At 33.7% G+C, this 24,231-nt stretch overlaps 3 protein-coding genes across 6 annotated transcripts; all 3 read right to left on the bottom strand.

Annotated features, from left to right (window-relative positions):
- Positions 1 to 478: 478 nt before the first annotated feature.
- LOC115969608 (bifunctional phosphatase IMPL2, chloroplastic) lies at positions 479 to 5,680 on the bottom strand. The gene is made up of 9 exons (XM_031089297.1): positions 5,260 to 5,680; positions 4,125 to 4,203; positions 2,982 to 3,076; positions 2,840 to 2,889; positions 2,274 to 2,398; positions 2,036 to 2,102; positions 1,516 to 1,605; positions 968 to 1,079; positions 479 to 814 (listed from the first exon to the last, which is right to left on the bottom strand). The coding sequence occupies exons 1-9, from the start codon at positions 5,606 to 5,608 to the stop codon at positions 744 to 746; spliced, it is 1,038 nt and encodes a 345-aa protein (XP_030945157.1). The 5' UTR covers positions 5,609 to 5,680; the 3' UTR covers positions 479 to 743.
- Positions 5,681 to 8,169: 2,489 nt separating this feature from the next.
- LOC115966963 (late embryogenesis abundant protein-like) lies at positions 8,170 to 9,344 on the bottom strand. Its single transcript, XM_031086084.1, has 2 exons — positions 9,066 to 9,344; positions 8,170 to 8,433 (listed from the first exon to the last, which is right to left on the bottom strand). The coding sequence occupies exons 1-2, from the start codon at positions 9,342 to 9,344 to the stop codon at positions 8,170 to 8,172; spliced, it is 543 nt and encodes a 180-aa protein (XP_030941944.1).
- Positions 8,347 to 15,384, bottom strand: LOC115968421. 4 transcript variants are annotated; one of them, XM_031087821.1, is made up of 5 exons: positions 15,227 to 15,384; positions 14,051 to 14,468; positions 12,291 to 12,337; positions 11,215 to 12,178; positions 8,347 to 8,433 (listed from the first exon to the last, which is right to left on the bottom strand). In XM_031087821.1, the coding sequence occupies exons 2-4, from the start codon at positions 14,361 to 14,363 to the stop codon at positions 11,237 to 11,239; spliced, it is 1,302 nt and encodes a 433-aa protein (XP_030943681.1). In that variant the 5' UTR covers positions 14,364 to 14,468; positions 15,227 to 15,384; the 3' UTR covers positions 8,347 to 8,433; positions 11,215 to 11,236. The 4 variants fall into 4 exon arrangements, with proteins under 4 accessions (XP_030943681.1, XP_030943682.1, XP_030943679.1 ...); XM_031087822.1 differs by lacking the exon at positions 8,347 to 8,433 and adding an exon at positions 9,309 to 9,374; XM_031087819.1 differs by lacking the exon at positions 8,347 to 8,433 and adding an exon at positions 10,570 to 11,089.
- Positions 15,385 to 24,231: the final 8,847 nt, after the last annotated feature.

A 24,231-nucleotide genomic window follows, 5' to 3' on the forward strand; every position in this document is an offset into this window, starting at 1 on the left:
TATAACAACTAATAACAACCCATTACTTAGAATTTGTTGTAAAAATGTTGTAAACATAACATTTCTCTTCAATAAACTCTTGTTTTTAAGTTCATGTTGAATCAACTCGTGCTCTAGCCACAAGGAATTATCGATCACAAACATATAACCATAATATATTAAGAACTACTTTGTTTCTCTGGATCAACCGTTTGACATCAAGCCAATGTCCAAGGAAGAAATACATGAGCCAAATACCAATCCACCATAGTACTGGTGGATCATTCAGCCAAAAAAATAGTACTGGTGGATCTATCGAAAAAGCATTGCATTTAAGTTGTTTCACACCTCTACTATTGTAGCCATATACACAGCCACTCATCCGTTAAAAAAAAGCATTTTTTTTAGGGTTTGAATCTTGTCTAGAAGTGTTTATGACAAAAAAATGAGAATGAAAATGTAGACATAATAATTAAGAGCTGTCAACAGTAAATTAGGGTGGAAGGGACAAGAACCTTGTAACTCAATTGACACTTGTTTAAATAACTCCTCCCCTCATTGTATATATCGAATTATCAAAAAAAAAAAAAAATTTGAGGAAGGAGAATATGGCTAATGAAATTTATGACATAAGCTAAATTGAATAGTAGCCTGTATTTGTTTTCAATATGCACAAATTTAAAAAAGAAAAAGACAAGCAGTTCCTCCCAACTGATTTTTGCTGTCAATTATTTCAATTCTAGCGGTCCAGATCAATACAAATTTCATTGCCATTGTAACGAATCTACAGCTTGTTGATGAACTTGTTTGTCCGCAGCTGCCACTACATTAAATTCTGGAAAATAAAGCAAAAACAAGAAAGCATTTTATGACTAAATTCATCAATTTGATTTGACCATGTAAAATAAGTAATAAATTCTGGCAAACTATAATGAAACAACTTGTACAGTCACAGCATATAAGAAAGCATTGCAGTTAATTAGCATACTCGTTACGCCTGAATCTGGAGAAGCCTCCCAGTGAAGCTGATTTCCTTTCCAATCAGTTATGACTCCCCCAGCACCTTCTATCACAGGTATCAGTGAAAGGAAATCGTATGGCTGAGATAAAATTACAATGTCGATTAGGTGGGGGCATAATAGCTGTATGTTCCACATAATATGATTGACAAAGCAACAAGGTTTTAACATTGTCGCATTATGTTATCCATTCCAGATTGAGTCAAGGGCACCACAAATCAGAATGGAAAAACCCTGGGGTCAATATTAAAGAAAATAAGATTGCGGTAGTTTCCCCAATAACCATCACAAAATGACCAGAAAATTCCCTCCAGCCTATGTGTTTTCTTGGACAAAAACCCAGACAGGAATATCTATTTGAAAGATGTTACTCATGCCATGTTCACTAGTTGCCTTTGTTTGAATACCTAGGAACATTTATTTGTCCATGATGAGAACAGAGATACAACCATTGCCAAATATGTTGAGAGTGTCTTAGGAATATCAACAGTGTCAAATGAAAATGAAAGCAGCTTACCTTTAGACCAGACTCAATAACAAGATCCACAAAGCCAGAAGCCAAAAGAGCATAAGCATAGCAGTCACAACCATATAATGGCACTTTTACCTGTAGATTATAGAAACAATAAAAAGAATATTGGGTATCAATAAGCCATATTTCAATTCGTTTGGCAGAGTAAGAGATGTTATGTTGAATTGTTTACCGAGGAAACTATGTAATTTGGTCAAAAGTCTAATTTTTTCTCAAAATATTAACACATTTTATACTTCAAGTTATCCAATAACATGACTCAAACTTGGTCAAAGTATTTTGTCAGAAATGCTGGCATAGCACAATCTTAAAATGAAGTAAAACAGGAAAAAGATGAGTAACAAAAAAAACTACAAAAACAGTCAATATATCGAAGTTATCATGATTCTCTTTTTTAATAAATCACATTATAGGAACATCCAGCAATACCAGATATTATTGGGTAGTATTTTTAATACCACAAAAACCTCTTTTTCAAAATTAATTTTAAGCAGATAACACTGACCTTGTTTCTAACACGAGCAAATGCTTCTTCTGCTTCTCCGCTAAACAGATGTGGACTTGTAGTATACCTAAATAGCAAAAATACAAAAATGAAACAGGATATAGATCACTACTCACAGAACTAATGCACAAATATCTGTCCACCTAAAATGCTGATGCAAGGAAAATATATCACATTTTTTACTTCCCATCCAACATTTTTTTTTTTTTTTTTGCTTCAGAAGAATATCTAATCATACAAGTAGGCTTGTGACAGCTTTGGACAAGAGCGAGTAGACACTTCTTGTCCATTTAGAATTGTTCTCCTCCCACTTATCCCAATCCATCTTTCTCTCAGAACAGGCTGATCGATTATGCCAAGAATCTGAAAAAAAAAATGCTTATAATTTCAAGAAGTTTTTGATTAATTTCACAAATCGAATTGACCATGCAATTAACTAAAATCCATTTGCATATTTCCACTCATGAGAAGAAGGGTGACAATTAAATGATTGAAATCTAGCACAAGGACAGGCATGATAAACAGTTCTACACACACATATATTAATGGGTAAAGTCAACTCACATGCCCTAGAGATTACAAACTGCCACTTGAATAGAGACAAAAACCCTTATCAATTGGTAGCAATATATATACTGAAGTGATCAAGACAACTTTCTTCCCTCCATTTTTCCTTTCTTACTTTTCTAAAAAGAGTATTTAAAACTCCAAAAAAAAGAAAAAGAAAAAAGAAACTTGCTTTCTTAAGCCAAAAATTTGTGATTTCAAACTTTAGACTAAAAATGTAGCTTAAGGAATTCTTACTGGTGTACCCCTGTAGAGCAATGCAATGAGGGTACCAAACACGGGTTTTCCTGGAACAAAGAGAAGTACAGAATTAGTTGTGTCTGGCTTGAAAAGCTTAAGCTCAATGACGATAATATTTAAAGAACAGAAATAAATATACCAGTGATGAAACTCTTTGTCCCATCTATTGGATCTAAAACCCAAACATAGTCTGAAAACTTCTCTTTACACCTCCATCCATTCTCCTCTCCATAACTGCAATTACAAATCTTGTGATAAGTTAGAGGTAAGAAACAAAAAATGAAACATCATCTCTCATAATAATACAAACTCTGACTTTCTTTTCTTTTTCGATTAGTAATTTACAAATGCATACAATGGGTCTTGAATGCATAACCTCACCCCACACCACTATTATCAGTACTTCCATTTGATTGCTAAGGTCCTTAAGGAAAACATAGGGAAGGAAAAGAAATAATAATATCTTTAACTTTAGATTATCATAATGTGGGACTTGAGAGAAGGAAATCTAGACTTAACAAGCTTAATACAAGAACTTGGCATAGGTTAGGTGACCTTTTCAACCATTTAAGGAAAAGAAAAAAGAAGTAGGCTGTTCAACTCTCTGACCAAATCGCCCAGCACTGACAAAACTGTGTTCACGCCACTGGCAACAACAGTTTATGACGATGTCCGCAGCAGGGGTCGGAAGGGATTTTTGAAAAAAACCAATTAGTTGCAGTCTTCAGCTAGAGGTTTTGAAGAACAATGAATACCACACCAACTTGCTCCCCTTTTGTTCCCCCTCTATCCCTCTGCCCCTCTGCTGCCTCCCATCCTTTTTCCTCATCCAGCCTCATTGTCTGCCCCTCTACCCATTTAGATTGGCTGCTAAAAAACCCTCACTGTCTGAGCTTGCTGCCAATCTGTCAAGAAACCCACCAGCAATCAGATTTGGTTTCTTCAAGGCAGGAATTTTACAAAAATGTCCCTTTCCTTTTGCCCACCGGCAACACAAACCAACTGCACTGACAGAAAACTGCAGACCAAAGCTCAACTTTCCAACATGAAAAATCAATCAGGTCAGTATGGCCAAACCCCCTTCCCAAACCCCACAAAAAAAAAAAAAAAAAAAAAAAAAAAAAGCTACACACCGACTAATGAACAGCTCTAAAAAATAAGTACAAGGACTCAGCATATTTTCTTTCTGCTTATTTTAAGTAGGAAATTTTTTTTGGGGGGGGGGGGGTGTGGTGTGGTTGGGGAGCGTTCTATAAATAGTAATCACATTTGCATAACTTACATTGCATGTGAAGGGAAATTCTCCAAAATAATTGAAACCATAGATTCCTCTGCTTCTTTATCAGCAATTGTTACAGGACCTGCAGCAAATCAAGTGAGACATGACTAAAGCAACAAGTAAAAAGAACTAATGTGACAACTATGATCATATAAACCTTTTTTTTACAAGTAAAATTTTATAGAACACGAAATGAATGAAAAGGAAACAACACCTAGCACACAGGTAGTGTACTAGCAGTGCATTGCAACAAGATCATTTAAACCTACCACCATTATTCTTTGCCTGGGTGTTCAAAAAAGTACAAAAAGAAAAGAACTTTAACTTGTGATTCTCTAAAATCTGGGTCAAAACTATGCAGTAGTCTCTCTTCCACTAAGCCTTTTATAATGTAAGCACTTCAGTTCAAGGAAGTCAAATCAGCATAAGGCATGAAAGTTCAGAAAGTTGAGATTTTATCCTCAGTTTTCTCAGAACCCCGATAATGAGATTAACTGAACCACATTAAATGTTATATTTCTTATTCAGCAATTTACTCAATACATAATTATTTTGGAACATCAAAACAGCATAAGCTACAGACATTTAAGCTTCTTCTTTTTTTCCCTATAAATTCTTCTTAATTTTCTCATTTTTCAAAATTTAACACTCAACCCAGCTCACCAACTATTTGGACTGGTTGGAACCAGATTGCAGCAAAGCACACACACACACACACACATAAAAACAGACATAACCCAGAAATTCCATTCCTTTTCTTTTCCTCCATTCTGTCATCGACCATTTGAAGCACATCACACAGTTCCAAAGTCAACCCACTCTTTAAAAAACATATATATAAAAAATTCTTCAACTTACTGAAATTTTCCCAAGTTAAATTCCCAACTTCTATGCCAATCACTTCGTTTATCAAAGACATAAAGTTTGATTTCCCTTCCAATTTCTTAACAATGCAAAACAGCCAACAACACAAAAATGCAATCACTTCGTTTCCCCCCAACCTTTTCTCACAAACCAAACAACCCAAAACTGTTAAACTTTTTACCACAATTATAACCAAAACAACCCAAAAACCCTAAAATCTCCCCCAAAGAAAAACAACAATCCAACAAAATTTTCAACTCAAAGAAAGGCTTACTCTGGTCTTCCTTGTCGAGAATCTCGAACTTGTTCCGGAAGTACTTGCGAATGACTTCTCCGGCAGCGTCGGCGACCGTGTTGGCGACCTGGGCAATACGATCGAGCTCGGATTGTTGCGGGAGGTCTAGTTGAAGGGTGTCGATTCCATTGGAGAGCTTGGAGTTGGTGGACATTGGAGTCGGTGAGCGAGAATGAGAGAGAGAAAGAGAGAGTGTTTGTGGGAAGCGAAGATTTGAGAGGTTTGTGTTGAGAGTGAGGGAAGAAGAAGAAGAAGAAGAAGAGGTTGGAGAGAAGGAGAGGAGTGGTGGGGTTTGGGAGCGAAGGTGGGTTTGGGAGTGTGAGATCATTTTGTAGAGACTCTGAGAGAGAGAGAGAGAGAGAGAGAGAGGGAAGAGAGGTTTTAAATAATAGCAGAGTGAGAGAGAGACAGAGAGGTAAGGGAGGTGAATGATGTAATGTACAATATATCAACTGGGGTCAAAATTTTGTCATAATTCCATTAACACAGTCCCTAAAACAATGGTGCAAACAAAAAATAAATAAAAAATTGAAAAATTTACTAATAAATATTAAATATAGCTAACACTTTTAAGATTTGGGTTAATGCTAATTAGGTCTAAGATTTTTCAAAATTGACTAATTTGGTCTCTAAACCCAACTTGAATCCTAAATTGTTACTCATTTTTCTCATCTCTCTTATAGTGATTATGAATTAAGTTTGTCATTTTGAAAAGTCTTAAATCTGGCTGTATGTATTTTACTATTTTTTTACTATTATTTTAGGAATTGTATTAATGAAATTATGAATGGCATAATTTAAACCATTTATTTTATATTAAATGATTAAGATTAAAAGAACTTTATTAAGTAGAGAACTCTCCAAGTCGTAATCTTTATCTTTTTTCTTTAATAGGTGAATTCAACTGTATATATTTTCTGTTAAATTAAGAGACAAACCATTTTTAAAGAAGTTTCAAGACAGTAACTAGTAACTATTCTAGTCAAGAGTTGACAGAAGAAATGAGTGAATGAACAAAGATGCAATAAAAAGACCAAAATATCAAAATCTTTTACCCTAGATTTTCTAACTTATATATGTTAGAAGATGAACCTCAATACTTCAAATAAGCAATATCCACTGTTGAAGTGTCTTCTTGGAAAGAGACTGTCAATAGTGAAATTGAATTCATCTTACAAAATCCTTATTTGAATTGATGGATCTTCTACCTAGTTGTAAAAGTTTTGAAATGCATCAGTTGTTCATAACCAAATATAAGAACAAAAACTATGTCTGAAAGTGAATATGAATTCTATTGTCCTGGTTTACACAAACAATTGAATAGTTTAACATCATGTTCACCAAATAGCCTATATATTTGATACTCTTTCACAAATGAAGGTCGAAAGCCACAAGCTACCACTCGTATAGTTACTGTTCATTTACTCTCTCTTTGTTGGCATTATCATTTGCATTGTATTTAGTCAATTTCATTCATGTAAGGAATTGTTACCAACTTTGAGCCAAAATAAAAGTAAGATCCACTCTTTTAAAGTAAGTCCATATTAGATTGTGTTCTTTTCTATGAGCAAAATAGCGTCATATAATCACTTGCTCAAAACAATTAAAAGAACATTTGGATTGCGCTGAAACAAAGCGTTTGTGCATTTTGCTGAAAAAATGTGGGTCTCATAACACTGTTCACAGATCTATAAAAGTCATTCAAACACAAATTTCAATATAAATTTAAGTCTCACAGCACTATTCACACATTTAAAAATTATTTTGCTACAGTGTTTAGCAATGTTCACAGATCTATAAAAATCATTCAAACACAAATTTCAATATAAATTTAAGTCTCACAGTACTATTCACACATTTAAAAATTATTTTCCTACAGTATTTTTAGCAATAAACAATATCCAAATAGAACCCATAAAAAATTGAATCCAAATACCTGTTTGAAATATGGGTGAAAATATATTATTCCACATCATAAAGATTATAAACATTTGTAGTTTGTACCATAGTATTGGATATTGGATTGGACCCTAGGGGCATCCCATTTTTGTGGAAAGTGGATACGAAAGGATCTCTCTCTCTCTCTCTCTCTCTCTCTCTCATTTGCGTGATGCCATATACCAAACTGAAACTGGGATAGGTTGATGTTGATCGTGGGGGCGAGCAAGATGGGCCTGTCCAAGTCCAATATTTTAATGTTTTTATTTCTTTACGAGAGAGCATATGTTCCTATATGTTTATTTTGTCTACAATAATGTGACTATTTACCTTGCATTTGTGATTTGTTATGAACTATTTCGAGTTTGCTTATAAATACATCGTTCCTCATTCATTCTAATTACTTTTTAACTTTCATATTTTCATGAATAAGAGTCTTTTAGAGATAGAAACACAATTTCTGTTCACTTGGCACCCAGATTATAATGCTTTTTCTGTGTTATAAATCACACAAAATCATCATATCTTAGAAAACAAACGTTCAAGAAATTCAAAACACCACTATTAATTAGATAGTATAAAACACTAGCCTTGATAAGAGACAATCCTTTCGTTTTTTTTTTTTCTAGTATGTATTAAGTTTTATTTGTCTTTTTATTTATTCAATCGTAAGATAGTTTATAATTTGTGTGTTATTTTTTACAAAATCACAAGAACACAACATTTTATGCATTAGAACTGCTTAAACCAGCAAATCAAAGATTTAAAGTGAACTTACAACAAATTTATTACATGTCAATACCTGGAAGTAAAAACTTAATAAATTTATTAATACAACCCAAAGGCTCACATTACCTGCATAACAAATCTAGACCTACATGCACACCTCGGCAAAAGAAACAAACTTTACAGACAGCAAATTACATGCACATGCACATTTACACAACTTTTTTAATGGCTATGGTGGCCTGGCAATTTTTCTTTGATTTTCTCTATCACACTTTTCTTCTCATGCTCAGGTTGAGCACCGGGGCTGGTTGCACCAGTGGATATAGTGGTTGTGGCTGTGCTTGCAAAACTCTCTGTCTGTGACTGCTCCTCCTTGCTCTTCCCACAGGTTAACTTCTCCTTTATTTTCTCCTTTAAACCCTTCTTCTTCCTTCTCCTAACTTCCCCACCTTGTCCTTCAATTTCACCTTGCCCATCATCCTCAGACTGCAAATGAAGCCAAACATATATATAAAGAGAATGAAAAATTAAAATTTCAGCATAAACATATTAAAATCACTTATTACCTTTGACTTGTGAATCATCTCTGCCATATACTTAGTTATTTACTGAGGCTAATCTAAAACAAAGATACAGAAACTATAAATCTTAAGAAAAACATTTTCCTTTAACCTTTGACTACTATTAATTAAGTTATTAAGTTATATGATTGGTACATTAAGAAAAAAAAAAGTATTATGATTGATACATAGTAAAAATGATGTCAATAATAATCCATAGTGTAGTGTTAAGTGATGAATCTCATGTGAAAGTAAAGTTGCTCCAGTAACAACTGCCACCTACCTACTTAGGCTAATCTAAAACAAAGATATGGAAACTATATATCTAGACATTAATTTTCTTTAACCTTTAGACAACTATTAAGTTATATAATTAGTACATAATAAAAATAGTGTTATGATCGATACATGGTAAAAATGATGTCAAAAGTAATCTATAATGTTAGTAATGATCCCATGTAAAAGTAAAGTCACTTCAATCACAATGTGTCACGTTAACATATATAGACCATGTTAATTAGTCAATTTTTTCTTCACTATTTTTAGACTAGAGCTCACCGAGCCAGAGCTGGAGCTACTGGACCGAGAAACCTCGAGCTCATGTTGCTGCTTCTGTTGATCCAGCTGCTGATCATGCTCTTTTGCACCACCAACACCAACAGCAGTACTAGCAAAAGTTCCCTCAGTGGTATCTCTATCTGGTTCATTATGGATTTTTGTGGTGGCCACACCAGTAAGGTGCATGGGATGACCATGTTCATCGGTCAATTGGTCTGGGTTGCCATGTTCGTCAGTGAGCTGAATTGGGTTCCCATACTGATCTCGTATTTCAGCCATTCTTTGCTAATAACTCGAGAAATTCCAGCTCTACCAAATAGTAATAACAAGTTATTTCATTGAAGCCAAGGGTGGAGCTTATTTTTAAAAGGGAAAATGATATATAAGACGGTGGTGTTTTTGCATGTAACTTGGGTATTCACAAGTGTCATTAAGAGTGCAAAAAAGACATGAACAACAGTGCCACGTTAGCTAAGGGAGGGTATGTGTTGCTCTATTGAGTGACAAATGTTCATGGCTCTGGTTTTTGGGTAGAGATGAATCCTAAATATTTTATAGTTATCTCCAATCCAAAATAAGTTTGAGATTTGCTTCTAATTTTCTGACATATGTTTGTCACTGTGTACACATTCCGAGTCTAGATCATTTTTGCCTATACTTAAAATAACTCGTAGAATAAGTGCAATGGGTAAACTCTAAGAGATCATATCCAAAATGTTTGCTCACACGCTAGGTTCAGACTATTACACAAAGTTTCTTAAAGAGAAATGGGAGCATAAACAACACAACACAATGACTTGAAAGACATTATGGCTCTTGTTGATTTGAAAAAATGGGGCTATGATCTTGGAAGTATGGCTTAAAATGGAGAACTTGTTGGTCAAATAGAAGAGGCAAATAGTATAAACTGATACCCAAGAATTTCCCTGTTGGTTCTTTTAGAGGAATACATTGACTTCCTCGTTCCTCATAATCAAAGTTTTTCTATTTCTACTTTCTAGTTTTGCTTTTTGGGTTGTTGGGTCATCTTCAAGTTCAATACCAAATACTTGTTGCTTAATTAGGTTAACCAAAAAAGAAATGAGAAATAAAAATGACACCAAATTTCAAACTTATACTGTTAAAAGGTCTCCGTAGCAATTATTTTCGTCCACCGACCTCACCAAAACTCAATGCAATTGCAATTAGTCAAAACTCAAACGCATCCACAAGTAATAGTCTTTTTGGTCGACATAAAAGACGTTCGCATCAAAACTTAACTGTCTAGAAAATACTTCCAGTCATGAAAGCATCACAACTTTATGCTTTAAGACAAAGTATATGTTATTCCTTTCTACTCCTCATCGAGAATTTAATTAAAAACAAAAACAAAAATAAAAATAAAATGGGGATAACAAAGAAAAAGGCACTTCTGAAAATTTAGTAGTCTAATCAAGCTATTGTCTAATGACAAAGAAAAATGCACTTCTGAAAATTAAGTAGTCTAATCAAGCTATTGTCTATGTTCATCAGCAACCACAATTCTTTCATTACTCTGCAAGGATTAATAATTCATCATCAAGTATGTAAACAGTGATGTAATTCATCAACAGAAAATCATATTGTAAACCTATTGCCTAGCAAATACCACCCCTTCCACCAATGCACACAATGGTAAGTGGGCATAATATTGCCCTCTTGGCACCTCCACGGTCCCTTAACCATACAGATTACAGAATCTCATTAGGATCAATTCATTTATGTGTCCATGCAAAAAACAAATTGATCTGTACAAAATAAGAATGAGACCACCAGTCTAATGATATGCATTTTCATTCTAATATATTTTTCTTTTTTATATTGAACTGTTCCTTCTATAGATTCTCTTTTCTCTTCTTTACAGTCCTTAACTCCACAAGCTCTATTGACGTTTAGAGTGTGTATGCAGAAGAAGATTTTTTCATAACAAAATCTTGATGACTGACATCTTGCAATCTTCATAATTCTTTTGTCCAAACTGAGATTGTAGATATCAACACTGGAATCTGTATGTATAAACAACACTGAGTCCAACAAGAATCCCAAAATTTTCAATTATGAATTGTGTTGGGTATTTGGAGGTTCAAAAATAAACATAAGCAAACATATATAAGAGACAGAAAATGCTCACCTCCTAACAGCGTAGAGTTTGCTCACTCCTTACTTGATTTCACCCAGAAGAACCCCTTCTTTCTCGTAGAGTGATTCTCTGATAAGGTTTTAGATCCTTTTGAGCCAAAGGAAAAGTGCCGCCTCAAGAAAGGCTTTCCCAAGGAGCTTCTCATGCTGGAACTGGAGGCCATCTTGGGTCCTTTCCCTTGACTACTTTTCAAACGTTCAAGCACAAAAGAATCACCATCAAGATCACTATCCACCACCCGATTCCTTGATCTCTTATTTCTAGCCTTAAAATCCATTTCTGCTTTCAATGCTTTTTCAGATAATTTCAGGGTCTGTTTCTCCCCAAAAGTACAAACTGGGCAAGCTGGATCATACTTGTTAATTTCAGATGTCAGAGTCTCCAAACACTCAGCATGATAAACATGCCCACAAGCAAGCACGGCAACTACAGAAAGCTCATTATTAGCAATAATCTTTTGGCCGCTCCATGAGGATTTCTCAGTCAAAAGTTTTGAGCAAACCCCACATGTTTGTAGATCAACAGAGGGGGAAGTTGATATTCGGCTACTGGATCTGGTTAACTTCTCATGATTAAAGCCAAAGGACTCACTATCAAAAGACCACCTGTCTCTATTAGAAGAGGCCATAAGCCCAGAAAAAGCATGCATAGACCAACCATCTGAAGACCCCCCACGTGAGCCCCTAGCTGATTCATTGCTCCAAGAAGGGAGCACTGGCCTTTCTTCGGAAACTGAGTAGCTGTCTGGTGACTTGAATCCGGGGATTTGACTATCAGATACTTGTCTTAAAAGCTGGTGTCCTGGAGAACGGCGGGGACACCTTGATGGAGTTGTGCTAGCTGGAGGCAATTGACCTTGGGATGACAAGGGGGATGCAAATAATGAAGAAGTAGAAGGCAACGACACTGATGGTTTAATAGGAGATGGAAATGAAACTGTTGGAGATTCCTTAACCTACAATATGATCCGGAAATGTTGTGGGAAAAGTAATATTTGGAACAAAGAGTATAAAAGAGAGAGAATCATAAAGCAGATGAATAAATTCCCTTCATTGGATAAGCTATACCTGATCCAAACTCACATCCATAGAAACATTCCTTGAAATAGATTGATCTGATACATACACACAGAAAAAACAATCAGATACCTCAAATTACCGTTACTGAAGGTTACAATCAGCCAAAGACAAGACGAGAGGTTTGGGGTGGGGGGGGGGGGGGATGTACTTGAGAGGTCATTGTTTTGATAGGTAATAGATCTCATTATCCTAATTGCTGAGCACACTTTTTTCAATAAAATGTAGAATCGAAACTTATGCATGTGTATATATATATATATATATATATGTATGTATGAACGCATTTCTTTTCATAAAATACGTATGTATGCATGCATCCTTAAGATGTTATAGGCGGCCAGCCTAAATGAAAATCCAAAATCCATAGGACATCCCTGATCCATCAGATTGGTGTTATAGCTCCACGAAAACCAGTTTCTGGCAGAAACAGAAAAATAAAACTTTTTTTTTTTTACCTATAAAGCTGAAAAGTTCAATTTTATTTTTACAACCAATATTGAGTTGACCATATTTATATAAAATGAAAAAAAATAAATTTAAAGATTAAAAGAACTATGGAATGACAAACAAGCCTGCCTAGTGGACAACGACTTTTGGGCATCACCAAGACTGGATCTCACCCCATTGTCTTCAATGAGTTTATCTTTTTTTTTTTTTAATAAATGTCTTCAATGAGACTATCTATCAACAACTTAGGAAAAAAACTACCTAATAGTGATGATGATATAGCCATGAACAGTTAACAAATATCAACACAGTACTAAAATTGTATACCGTCTCATGTCCCAAACTACTTGTGAAAACTACATATATGCACAAGGCATAATATGAATTTCAGCAATATATGGAAAACTAAAGGGAATGTAGCCTTTTAGGTAATACTCGTAATATTTTTTGGGGTGTGTGTGTTCTTTTTGGGGGGGGGGGGGGGGGAGTAAGAGAAGAAATAAATGCAACATCCAATTTCCAAATATTCATTTCACAATGTCTCTATCAAATAAAAAAAAAAAAAACCCTCAAGCAGTCGACCATTCATTTCCCAGTGTCCTTCGCTTTATTCATCATGTAACTCTTCAGCAAGATTATCATTACTAACAGTCAATTGTGTTCAGCTCTGGCATCATTTAGAAAAGAACCATGTAGAGGAAAATGAAAACACTCGCCTCTCCTTTTCCCTTGATCACTCAAAATTTTAGGTCCTACACCCCGACTATAACCTAAAGCCTTCCACTTGTCTAATTTTCTTCCATATGGCTATTGGCCTATAATGATATCCTATATAACAATTGACTGAAAGGCCTTTGTCTTTATTTTCAACTTAAGTCCCCTATAAACATGTCGTCCTAAAATAAAAAAAAATGCATGAGAAACTAAATTTTTATATGTAATTGATAAGGAACTAAAGAACATATCTAAGCAAACAACGAAAGATCTTACACTTTCCAATTATGCAAGAAATTAGTTTAAGAAATTAAATCATAGGCATTACTCTCTTGTATGATTCGTGCAAAGTAGCCTTACACTTGTTTTGTGCTTTTCAATACATTACTTACTTATCATATACAACATTCCAAAAAAAGAAAGGTATATGAATAGGAATTACTCTACCCAGTGCAGCATGTGGGAAAAAAACTAGGCATTTTATCGCAGATTTTATTAACTTAGATTTCATATCTAACAAATTCACTCCAACATCATAGGAAACACCATATAGTTTAAAATTAAGAGCTTCCCCTTTCGAAAAGTACCTGAAGCAGGAGTCCTCACATGCCCAGCGGTTCCTTCAGAAATCAGGGACTTCTGCCACGTACATCTTCGAAAATGTTCCAAAGGACTTCCCTCCTCAGCAAATGATGGTTCGTATTTATTTTCAGACCCATCATTCCGGCTTATCCCATCTGATAACCAACCAATAGAAGTCTCCTCACCAGCTACCCGCCCTCGGTTATCCCACCGAAAGCTCCACGTTGGCGAATACCGAATGTTCCTATGCAAAATCTCACCACTCGATCCATTCGGTATAGTCTTGTCTCTAGCAGCAACACAACAAACAGACCCCATACTCAAACACACTTTTACACACCACCACAACTTCAAATTCTAACAGCAAACCATCAACTCTCACTCATAACACTTATGGCACCACTACCCAATACTCTGTTCACTCTACAAAGCAATCACCATAACAACAATCAAATTAATCAAATTCCACAATAGCACTAACTATAGCATTAATTTCAAGAGTAAAATTCAATTCTTACACAAATCCCTAACAACACAATCAATTTCAATTGTTAATTACACTTCGATTCGATTCGAATTGAATTAGTCCTTCTAGGGTTTCACTTTGTTCAGAGCAGTAACCATTTCCATTTTAATCTAAAGCATACCAATTTCTATATCTACAAAGTCAATTAAAAAAAAAAAAAAAAAAACTTTGACTTTGTGAACCAAAAAAAAAAAAACCCACTAAATGTTTTCTCTGATTTTCACAAAATTGGATAAAACAGTTATATTATATCTGCTTTCAACAACAAACTCAGTATCCACACCAAACCAAAAATACTAAAAATAAAAAAAGTGGAAACACGAAAAACAAAAACAAACGAAAATAGAAGCAGAAAAAAAGGGGGGTTTTTGAAATTCGAATCAATCTGCTAATCTTAAGGGAGAGTTTTAGAGTGAGTCCAAATCAAAAAGCCCTAAAAAAAAAAATAGAAAGTAAAATTAAAATTAAAAATCGAAAGTCATAGAGAGAGATCCGAAATTAATGCTAGAAAAGCGGGAATTCTTAGTCAACACTGAAAAAATGCTTTTGGAAAACATAGAAAACAAATTTGGAAATATTAAAACTAAAAAAAAAAAATATAAGAGTTTAATTTATATGAAGAAAAAGAAGGAACCCGAGGTCATTCGAACCGTACCTGTTTTTTTAGGTGAGAGCTGAGAAAATGATAGAGAGAAAGAGAGAATTTTAGAGAGAGAAAATTTTAGAGAGAGAGAGTGAGGTTGCTGTGAAGCTGAGAGTGCTCCTTTTTCTTTGATGTTGCAGAGAAGAAAGGAGGAAGAGAGAGAGAAAGGGGTTGGGTTGGGTTAAGGTCTTTTTTGACGGTTTTTAAGGGGGTAACGGCGTTAGAGGTTGTGTTAGACTGTTAGGGTTGGACTGTGACGTTTGAACGGCGTTAAGTATTGCACCGTGAAGGAATTTATGCCACGTAATATTTTTGAGTACTTTGTATGTCGGGTAAATGTCCAAAATATATATATAAAACAGTAGTAATAAAATAAAACATTTTTTGGTCGGAAAAATGTAAACTTGTCACATGAAGAAAAACTCACTCTTGTCACGTCGGCTCATACAGATTTTTTTTTTTAGAAGACATACAGATATTTTTTTGTCTATTACATACAGATTTTTTTTTTTTTTTTTTTGAGAAGACATACAGATATTATGTATATTTTTTTTTTATTAAATTCAATCATATGACCATACAAAATATAATACAAAAATATGTTATCTATACTTAAATTCAATCATGTGGCTTAACTATATTGGATTCAAAAAAGAAAAAAAAAGAACTATATTTGAATCTTGCCCTAAAAAAATATAATTCAACCAAAAAAAGATAATAAAAAGTATAATATGGTATATTTTATACAATTACCAAAAAAAAAAAAAAAGGGATCCTTTTTATGGAACCTTCAATGTTTTGGGGGGAATGATATTCATCTTGAAGTTATTGTGTAATGTGACATAAGTTACTGATAAATGTAACAAAGTTATTATCATGTATGACATGTTATTGTTGGTCTAAAATGACAAAATTTTAATTTTTTAAAATAAAAAAAATATTGGTTATCGTGTGACATTTTGGAACATATATACCCTTAGACACTATCTTTGTTTCTTTTTTTTCTTTTCTTTTTTTTCAATAGGAAACGCATTAACTTTATTAATTTGAAACTAAAAAAGAAAAGAAAAAAAAGTAGATCATGAGATAACACGTGCTTTAAAAAGCACAAATTCTCTACAATCCAAATAACAAAGTTGTCAATGTGTTAATAAGTTGGTGCATGACATCTTGAATACCATAAATTACAGAAATTAAGGACATTGGTGGAAATTCACCACAATCAGAGGACCACTCTCAATAATAATTTATCTGATGCCCATATCCCTTGCAAAGAGATATATGCTCATATGCCCATGCCTCTCCTTAACAGCCTTTGCTTCAATTTCAATTGCACCTATAGACACTATCTTATTTGACTGAATTAACATTAAGGATTAAAAAAAATTACTAGTAAAATTATGGAATTATTGGTCCATGTAATATAAGTGACAAAATTACAATAATGTATAGGTATCATGTGAGTATTATTGAAATTTTCTAAAAACTCATATCAATTTATAACATAATTAAAATTTGTTACATCCCACATAAGCCAAACAGTAATTGGAACAATAATGTGTGTGATGAACAAGTTAATACCTTGAGTTTTGGAGAATTCATCTATCTTTTAAATTCCAAGTTTTCAACCATGAAAGAGTGTAAAAAAAGAGAAGTTTTTAAATCTTTTTTTTTTTTTTTTAAACTTTTCAGTATTTTAATTTTTAACTGTTGGGTTTGTGGGGGTGACTTGTTCATTAAGCGGAGTGCGCAGTACGCATTCCAATGCTTTTCACGATGCACCAAAGTATATTATGAGGTTTTTTTTTTTTATTTAATTTCAGAAATTATAAATAAAATAAATAATAATAAAAATAATAATAAAAAAGATTCTCGAAAAGTCTTTGTTGTTCCCTAGTTTTTTATTTCTCAAAAATTAGATTCCCTTGCGTCACTTTTTATTATTATAATCTTTTTTAAAGTCTCTTTATGTTTTGCATATTTTTGGAGTACATGGTTTGGTAATAGTCTCACTTTTCTCAACTTGCATTCCCAATTGAGATTCGTGTTTTTGATTTATCCAATGATATTTGCTATATTTTTAAATGGGTTTAAAAAATAATAGTGGGATTAGATTAACATATTTAACAGTGTTTGGTATCAATTAACAAGTAAAAAAAAAATTGAATTAAAAGGAGAAATTCAAAGTTCCTACGTGGTTGCATGTTTATCTTCTTTTCTTTTCATTTTAAACCCCTTTCTTTTTATATGGAACTTTTCAAGTCTTTATCAAAATTAGTGGGAAATAAAATAACTTGTCATTTTGTCAAAAAAGTACTCTCTTTTAAATTTCTCACACTAAGGGCTCGTTTGGTAATATTGTTCTAATAACGTTATTTGAATTTTTTGGAAATACGTGTGGGTGAAAAAGTGTGTAAAAATACGTGTAATATTGTTTAAACACTAAAAATTGTTGTTCAAAATACACTACCAAATAGTCCTTAAGTGTGCGTTTGACTCTAAATTAAAAAGTCAGTTTATTTTATTATTTAACTTATTTTTACTACTATTCATGAGTCCCACTTAGGGATTGCAATTTTTCCCTGCCCCTCCTCGCTTCGCCCTGCATGGGTTTTCCCCGTCTCGCAAAGGTGGTGGGGTAGGGATGTGACAAGATTTTAGACCCACCTTGCCCCGCGTTGCTAATAGTTATAATTGTAAATTTTTCATACCCTAAAACCCTACTATTTAAACAAACATATTAATATTAGCTTATTTTATTCTACCCAACGTGGTTCTTTGCCTTTATTTTGTCGTGTGCTATACTATGAATTTTTTTTTTTTTTTTTTAATGATTGTCTTGTTAAACACTTGGATATATTATTCAATTTTTTTCTAAAAATTGATTTGATTTGATGGGATAAATTTAGCTGTAATTTCAAGTATATTTTTATTAATGAAATAGGTTTCATTAAAAAAATTATACTAGTTGAAGGACAAATTAACAAAAAGTAAAGTTTTACAGGGTGGGACGGGGTTTCACGGGGCCCTAAAGGGCGGGGATGGGGCAAGAAATTTTCCCCGTCATGCGGGGCTGGGTGGGGATAAAGTAAGACAAAATCTTGTGGGGCGGGGGTGAAGACCCCATTCTTTGGACCTGCCCCGCCCCATTGCCATCCCCGTCTCACTGCACTTTTTGGTACTATTCATGAGTCTTACTATACTATTTCAACTAATTTTTACCTTTATCTACAGTACTTTCAACAAAAAGTTTTCAATTTTAGTAAAATAAGCAAATCTCAAACAGACCCTAAATGTACGGCTGTCCACGGGTTGGTCTGGGTTGGATTTGTGCCTAACCTGGAACTGACCCGCCAGAATCGAGTGGGAAAAAAAGGCACCTGCCGCTAACCCGCCGGAGTAATCAGGTCGGGTGGTTCATAACATCAACCGGTGGCGGGCGGGTCGGTTGGATTCAAGACGGCGAGAAAACGTTGGCAAAAACATAGATCCGATAAAAATCTCATCGGATCTAAGGGAAATAGCACCGGAATCTGGGTTTTTCGCCGGATTCTAGAAAATTTTGGCCAGAATTTGGAAATTTTGATTGAAATCTGGAATTCTTTTTGTCAATTCGGGTTTTTCGGGTTTTAAGGGAGGAAAACTGAAACCCGACCCGTTGGAATCAGTTTCTAGCGGTGAAGACTCGCCGCCGACCCGTTGGAATAGTTGGGTCGGCCAGTTTCAGGTCGGATTCTGTCGGTTCTTCGGGTGGGTTGGGTACTTAGATGAACCTGGACAGTCCTACCTAAATGTAATAGTATTTGTGATCAAAATGTTTTTTTTTTATTTGTAAGTGTGATCAAGATGTAATAAATCGAATTAATTTTAGCTAACTTATTTCTTTCATGATACTTTGAACATCTATTATACGTTTTGTTTGTCAACGTTTAAAAATGAAAATAAGTTGGAGGTACAATTTCTTAAACTTCATTTTTTTTAAGTACAATTTTTATATAATAGACAAAAATTGGATTCAATGATCTTATGTACTAGACTCGTTGAAATTTGGATACATGACAAATACTTGACATATGTCTGCAAACTCTGCACCCACAAGCCAGTTCTTTTTTATTTTTGTTTTTGATGAAACCCAAGCCAATTCATTACTACATAAACACTTCAAACAAAATAGCTAATAAAGATAAAACATCCCAATCAAACACTAAATATGATCTCACTTATAATGTGCAACGTGTATCTTGTAGGGTGATTCATTAGCATAAACAAATGCCAAATGATTAGGGGGTGAGTGAGAGTTGGAGGGAAGAAGTGTCCGACACAACAAGTATAGAGAATGAGTGGTGTACGTAACTGGAATTCCTGTGGTTGGTTTTGATGCTGTAGTAGTTGAACTTACTGTGTGCAAGACATCATATTGTGCAGTGTGATGATAGAGTCAAAAAAGGCTGTGGTTTTGTCAAAGACTCAAAAGACATCGTTCATACTTCGTACCCTTATTTTAACACTTGTCCTAAAACTAGTTCCTATTGTCTTGGTGACAAATTTAAAGCCAAAGATGGATGTCTCTTATCTTTGTTCCTTTAAAACCTGCTAAAAAAGTGAATTCAGTCACTGTCAAAGCAGTGGCGTGTAAATGTTAACAGACGCCAAGTCATGGTATAAACAATAAAAACATCTTCATCAATGGGCATTTGGTAAATCAAATGACCAACCATCGAAGGCTTACTTACAAGAAAGCCCCTCAATTTTTTAACTCCATGGTTTAGAATATTGCTTTGAGCCCAAGAGAGTGAGATCCAATTTGTGACTGGACCCAAAAAAAAAATTCCTGTATACGTTCGATATATACAACTTATACGAGACCATATATTAGTCTCACATAAATCATAACGTTGGACATATAAGATACTTTCTTCTGAACAAACAAAAAACGAACTCTATAATTGTACAGTCATAAATTGTTGTATTGATGAAATGGATCAAATATACGTGACAATATTCAATGGCCTATGTTTGGTATTTCAAAACATGTGCCTCAACATATTGGAAATCCCTTTTTTTTTTTTTTTGGTAGGAACATATTGGAAATCTTTGACATAAGCATATATTACTTATAAGAATAACAAGGCCTAATCTGTAGTGAAATGATAATCATTTTGATTTCAATGATACGTATTAACGTATGTTACTTGAACTAATGAACCAATGGTGGGAGCCACATTCATATAATGACAATTCGAATACCCATTAATTGACTCCATTGTCCATTTTGGTAAGACTTTCGTTTAACTAGAATGCTTAAATTTCTTGAAAAGTCTTAACCAATAATAACATTCCATGGCCAACACCACCGACACATGCAAAAGCCAACTTTGTCCATTGTTTCCTAGCTGCAATGTGCTTTGACTTTCAATGTATAAGCTGCTTGATTTTGAAAAGTCTAATTTCATACTATTCTATGCTCTACACAATGTCAAATAGCAGCACAAATGAACTGCATGTATCTTGAATAGCACCTGGCCTAGCAAGAAGGGCGACCCAGTATTCCTTGACCCCTTGGCTGTCTTCTTCCTCTATTCCATGTAAGAGTGTTTCAAAGGAAGATTTCGAATTCAACCAAACAAAGCAAAGAATTGCATTGTAGTGAGCACTAGCTAGCTTCAAGTTTCTTTGCTTCATGTTCAGTTTCCGGACAGTCAATATCACACAAGTTCAAAAGAAATTTAGCGCGCGCACACAAGGTAGAGAAAATATTATTCAGCACTTAAACCATTACAATCCAGATGTGAAAATGAAGTAGAGAGAACCCAAAAAAAAAAAAAAAAATTGAGGGCCATAAAAAGTGCAGGCACACATGCACATGCACATGCACAAAGGACATGGAGAGACTAACCAGCTAGCGCTTAAGTTATGTCCTTCTGGTGAATGTTTGGAACTCCTTTGCATTCGGACACGAGTAATTCTAGTATTGTACAAAATATTACAACTATTTTATGTGTCAAATTGTGAGTAACTGCCTATTATTTTCACATAAATCCACCACTTTTTCTTCATGACTAACAATCTATCACGTGGACAATTATGACACAAGTTGTGGAGTAATTCTAGTATCACACAAAATATCACAATTATCTTATGTGTCAAACTGTGATTAGCTGTTTATCACTTTCATATAAACCCACCATTTTTTCTTCACAACTTACAGTCTCCCACGTGCAAAGTTATGACACAATTAGTTGTAGAATAATTCTAGTATCACACAAAATACCACAACTATCTTATACGTCAAACTGTGATTGACTGCCTGTCATTTTCACATAAACCCGCCACTTTTTTTCACGACTTACCGTTTGTAATGTGAACGGTTATAATACAAGTTGTGATATTTGATGTGGACTCAGAACTTTTGTTAGGACACAAATTCCTACAAAATTTTCCATACCAGTGCTAGGATGGGAGTATCTCTATTCATTGTCTAAAGAGTGCCGTAATTCCTATTTGGATTAGGCCAATAAAGGCTCAATTAGATCCAGCCCAATATGCTCACTGCTCACATACTTGAATAAAAACAAGCACATCCTGTATGTGTCTACACCAGCTTTTTATGGTCTGTTTGGATGGAGGGGGGAAGGAGGGGAAGTGGAGTAAAGTTTGTTAAAAATAAGTTAATTTTGTGCTAAATTTACTCTACTCTACACTACTCCCCCTCCCCCCTCAATCCAAACAGACCATTAGAATTTAGATCTCACATATCCCAACTCAGCCCATATCTAGAACCTTAACATTCATTTTTGCAAGAAGCCCAATCCGAAACTAGTCCAATCAGCCCAATTCCCCAATACTTCACAAAATTATGTTTTTGGGCAGAAACTTCCTAAAATTACATACTGACCCTTAAAACTTCCAAAATTTGCACAAAGGTCCTTGAGGTCAACAAAACAAAGCATTTTCAACCCTTGTTTTGCAAAATAAAATGTTTTCCTTCAAATATAATAAAATTGTCAAATGACATTATTATTAGTCTTATTAAGAATTTAACATTTTGTTCTTGTTATTATTAGACTGTTCTACATGTATTGCATTCACATGTCACTTTAGTGTAGATTTATACATGTCATGCATTTACATATCATTTTTGGATAGATTACTTGAAAATGAAAAAAGATAAGTTTAGATTGAGAGTGCATATTCTAAATTCGAATTTATTAAAAAATATAGATCTCAAACTCATTCCAAACTCCATTGAATTTTAGTAATTTAATCTCAAATTTGTTCCATATATATTTATTAATGAATCCAAACCCATCTATTTATTTATTTTATTTTGCTTAATTAAAAATAACTAACTTAACATTACTTATTGTTATAAGTTCTAAAACACAATTAGATCACATTCAAACCTTAAAGCCATTGCATTTAGTCATAATACATAGCTTATATTGAGTAATATTAATCTATAAATATTTATTAAACATTATGTGATTAGGCCTACAAATTACTATTTGTAAATTTAAACCATCTAATATTAATAAAAAAAAGGGAAAAAAAAAGCAGGGTGGTGATTATTTAAACGATCTAATATTTATACCATCTATTAAATATTTTCATTCTGTTTCACATTATCTAATTTATGAATAGCTTTTTGAAAACTTTAGATGGGAATTATAGATTGTAGTTGCTAAAAGATGCCAGGTAGTGTATATTGAGAAATTTATATTAATTGGCTTTATTCGGTGACAAATTTGTATGTATTTTATTCTCATTTTAATGTATCTTTTTGGACTTAATTGTATTTGGGGTAGATATACTTGAGCCTTGTTTGCTATTTGGAAAGTTGCATTCAGAGTCTACTTGCAACCACAGGCAACCTACTCTTCTGTGAGTAACATGTGGCAAAAAATGTATTATTACTACTTATCCCTTCTTTGTAAAATCAAATCTCTTATATCATGATTTTGTCTTTTACTTGTATGAAAAGTACTAATGCATGATGTCATTAATATAATTATTTCCCATAAAATGCTAGATTGACATACATATTTAAAAAGTTTAAACTAGTTTGTTTGACACTTTGATTAGAATGGTTGTTTATAGCTTAGCAATTTATATATATATATATATATATATATATATTAAACATGTATTTGACTCTTTAATTATCAGAACGAAAAAAAGGAGCATAAGTGTTTTGTTTGAAAAGATGTGAGGTTTAAGACTTTTATAGATCTTTTTTTCAATTCCTAAATGAATGGGAAGACAAGGATTATCAAGAAAATTTGTGGTGGAAATACAACAAAAACAATTGAGATACCAGCTTTAAGCCAGAGGGTAGGAAATTCTTTTTAAGACTGGTAGAAATTGTCATTTCTTTTCATGACAATTTTCTTGAAATTTAGTTTTTAGAATTCATATTCTACCTGATTTGAATGTGACCCATGAATCCTCCCCTAAAGAAGATGAACAAGCATTTGAAGATGGCACCATCTTCAAATGCTTGTTCATCTTCTTCAAAGAAGGATCATGGATCTCATTCAAATCGGATATAACACGAATTCTACGAACTAAATTACAAGAAAATTTTCATGAAAAGAAATAACAATTTTTGCCAATCTTAAAAAGAGTTTCCTACCCTTTGACTCGAATATGGTATCTCAATTATTTTTGTCGTATTTTCACCACAAATTTTCTTGACAATTGTTGTCTTCTCATTCATTTAGGAATTGAAAAAAGATCTATAAATAAAATTTAATTATTTGATTTTCACAACAAAGTTGGAAAACAAGCACTTAAAAGAATAAAAATTTGCATTCTAGGAGATGCAAGTATCAACAAGAATTAAAAATTTGGAAATGGTGGTTAAAAGAGTGACATCATACATTGTGGTCATTGTGGTCATGGTAGTTGGGAAATTTATCCTACCATACTATGTTATCATCTCATTTTAGCCTATTTCTTTTTCCAAAATTTTCACTGTTCTTGAAAGTGTTCAATACTATTTTGAATGTCATATTTTG

Source organism: Quercus lobata, chromosome 11, assembly GCF_001633185.2.
Source record: "Quercus lobata isolate SW786 chromosome 11, ValleyOak3.0 Primary Assembly, whole genome shotgun sequence".
Lineage (NCBI taxonomy): Eukaryota > Viridiplantae > Streptophyta > Magnoliopsida > Fagales > Fagaceae > Quercus > Quercus lobata.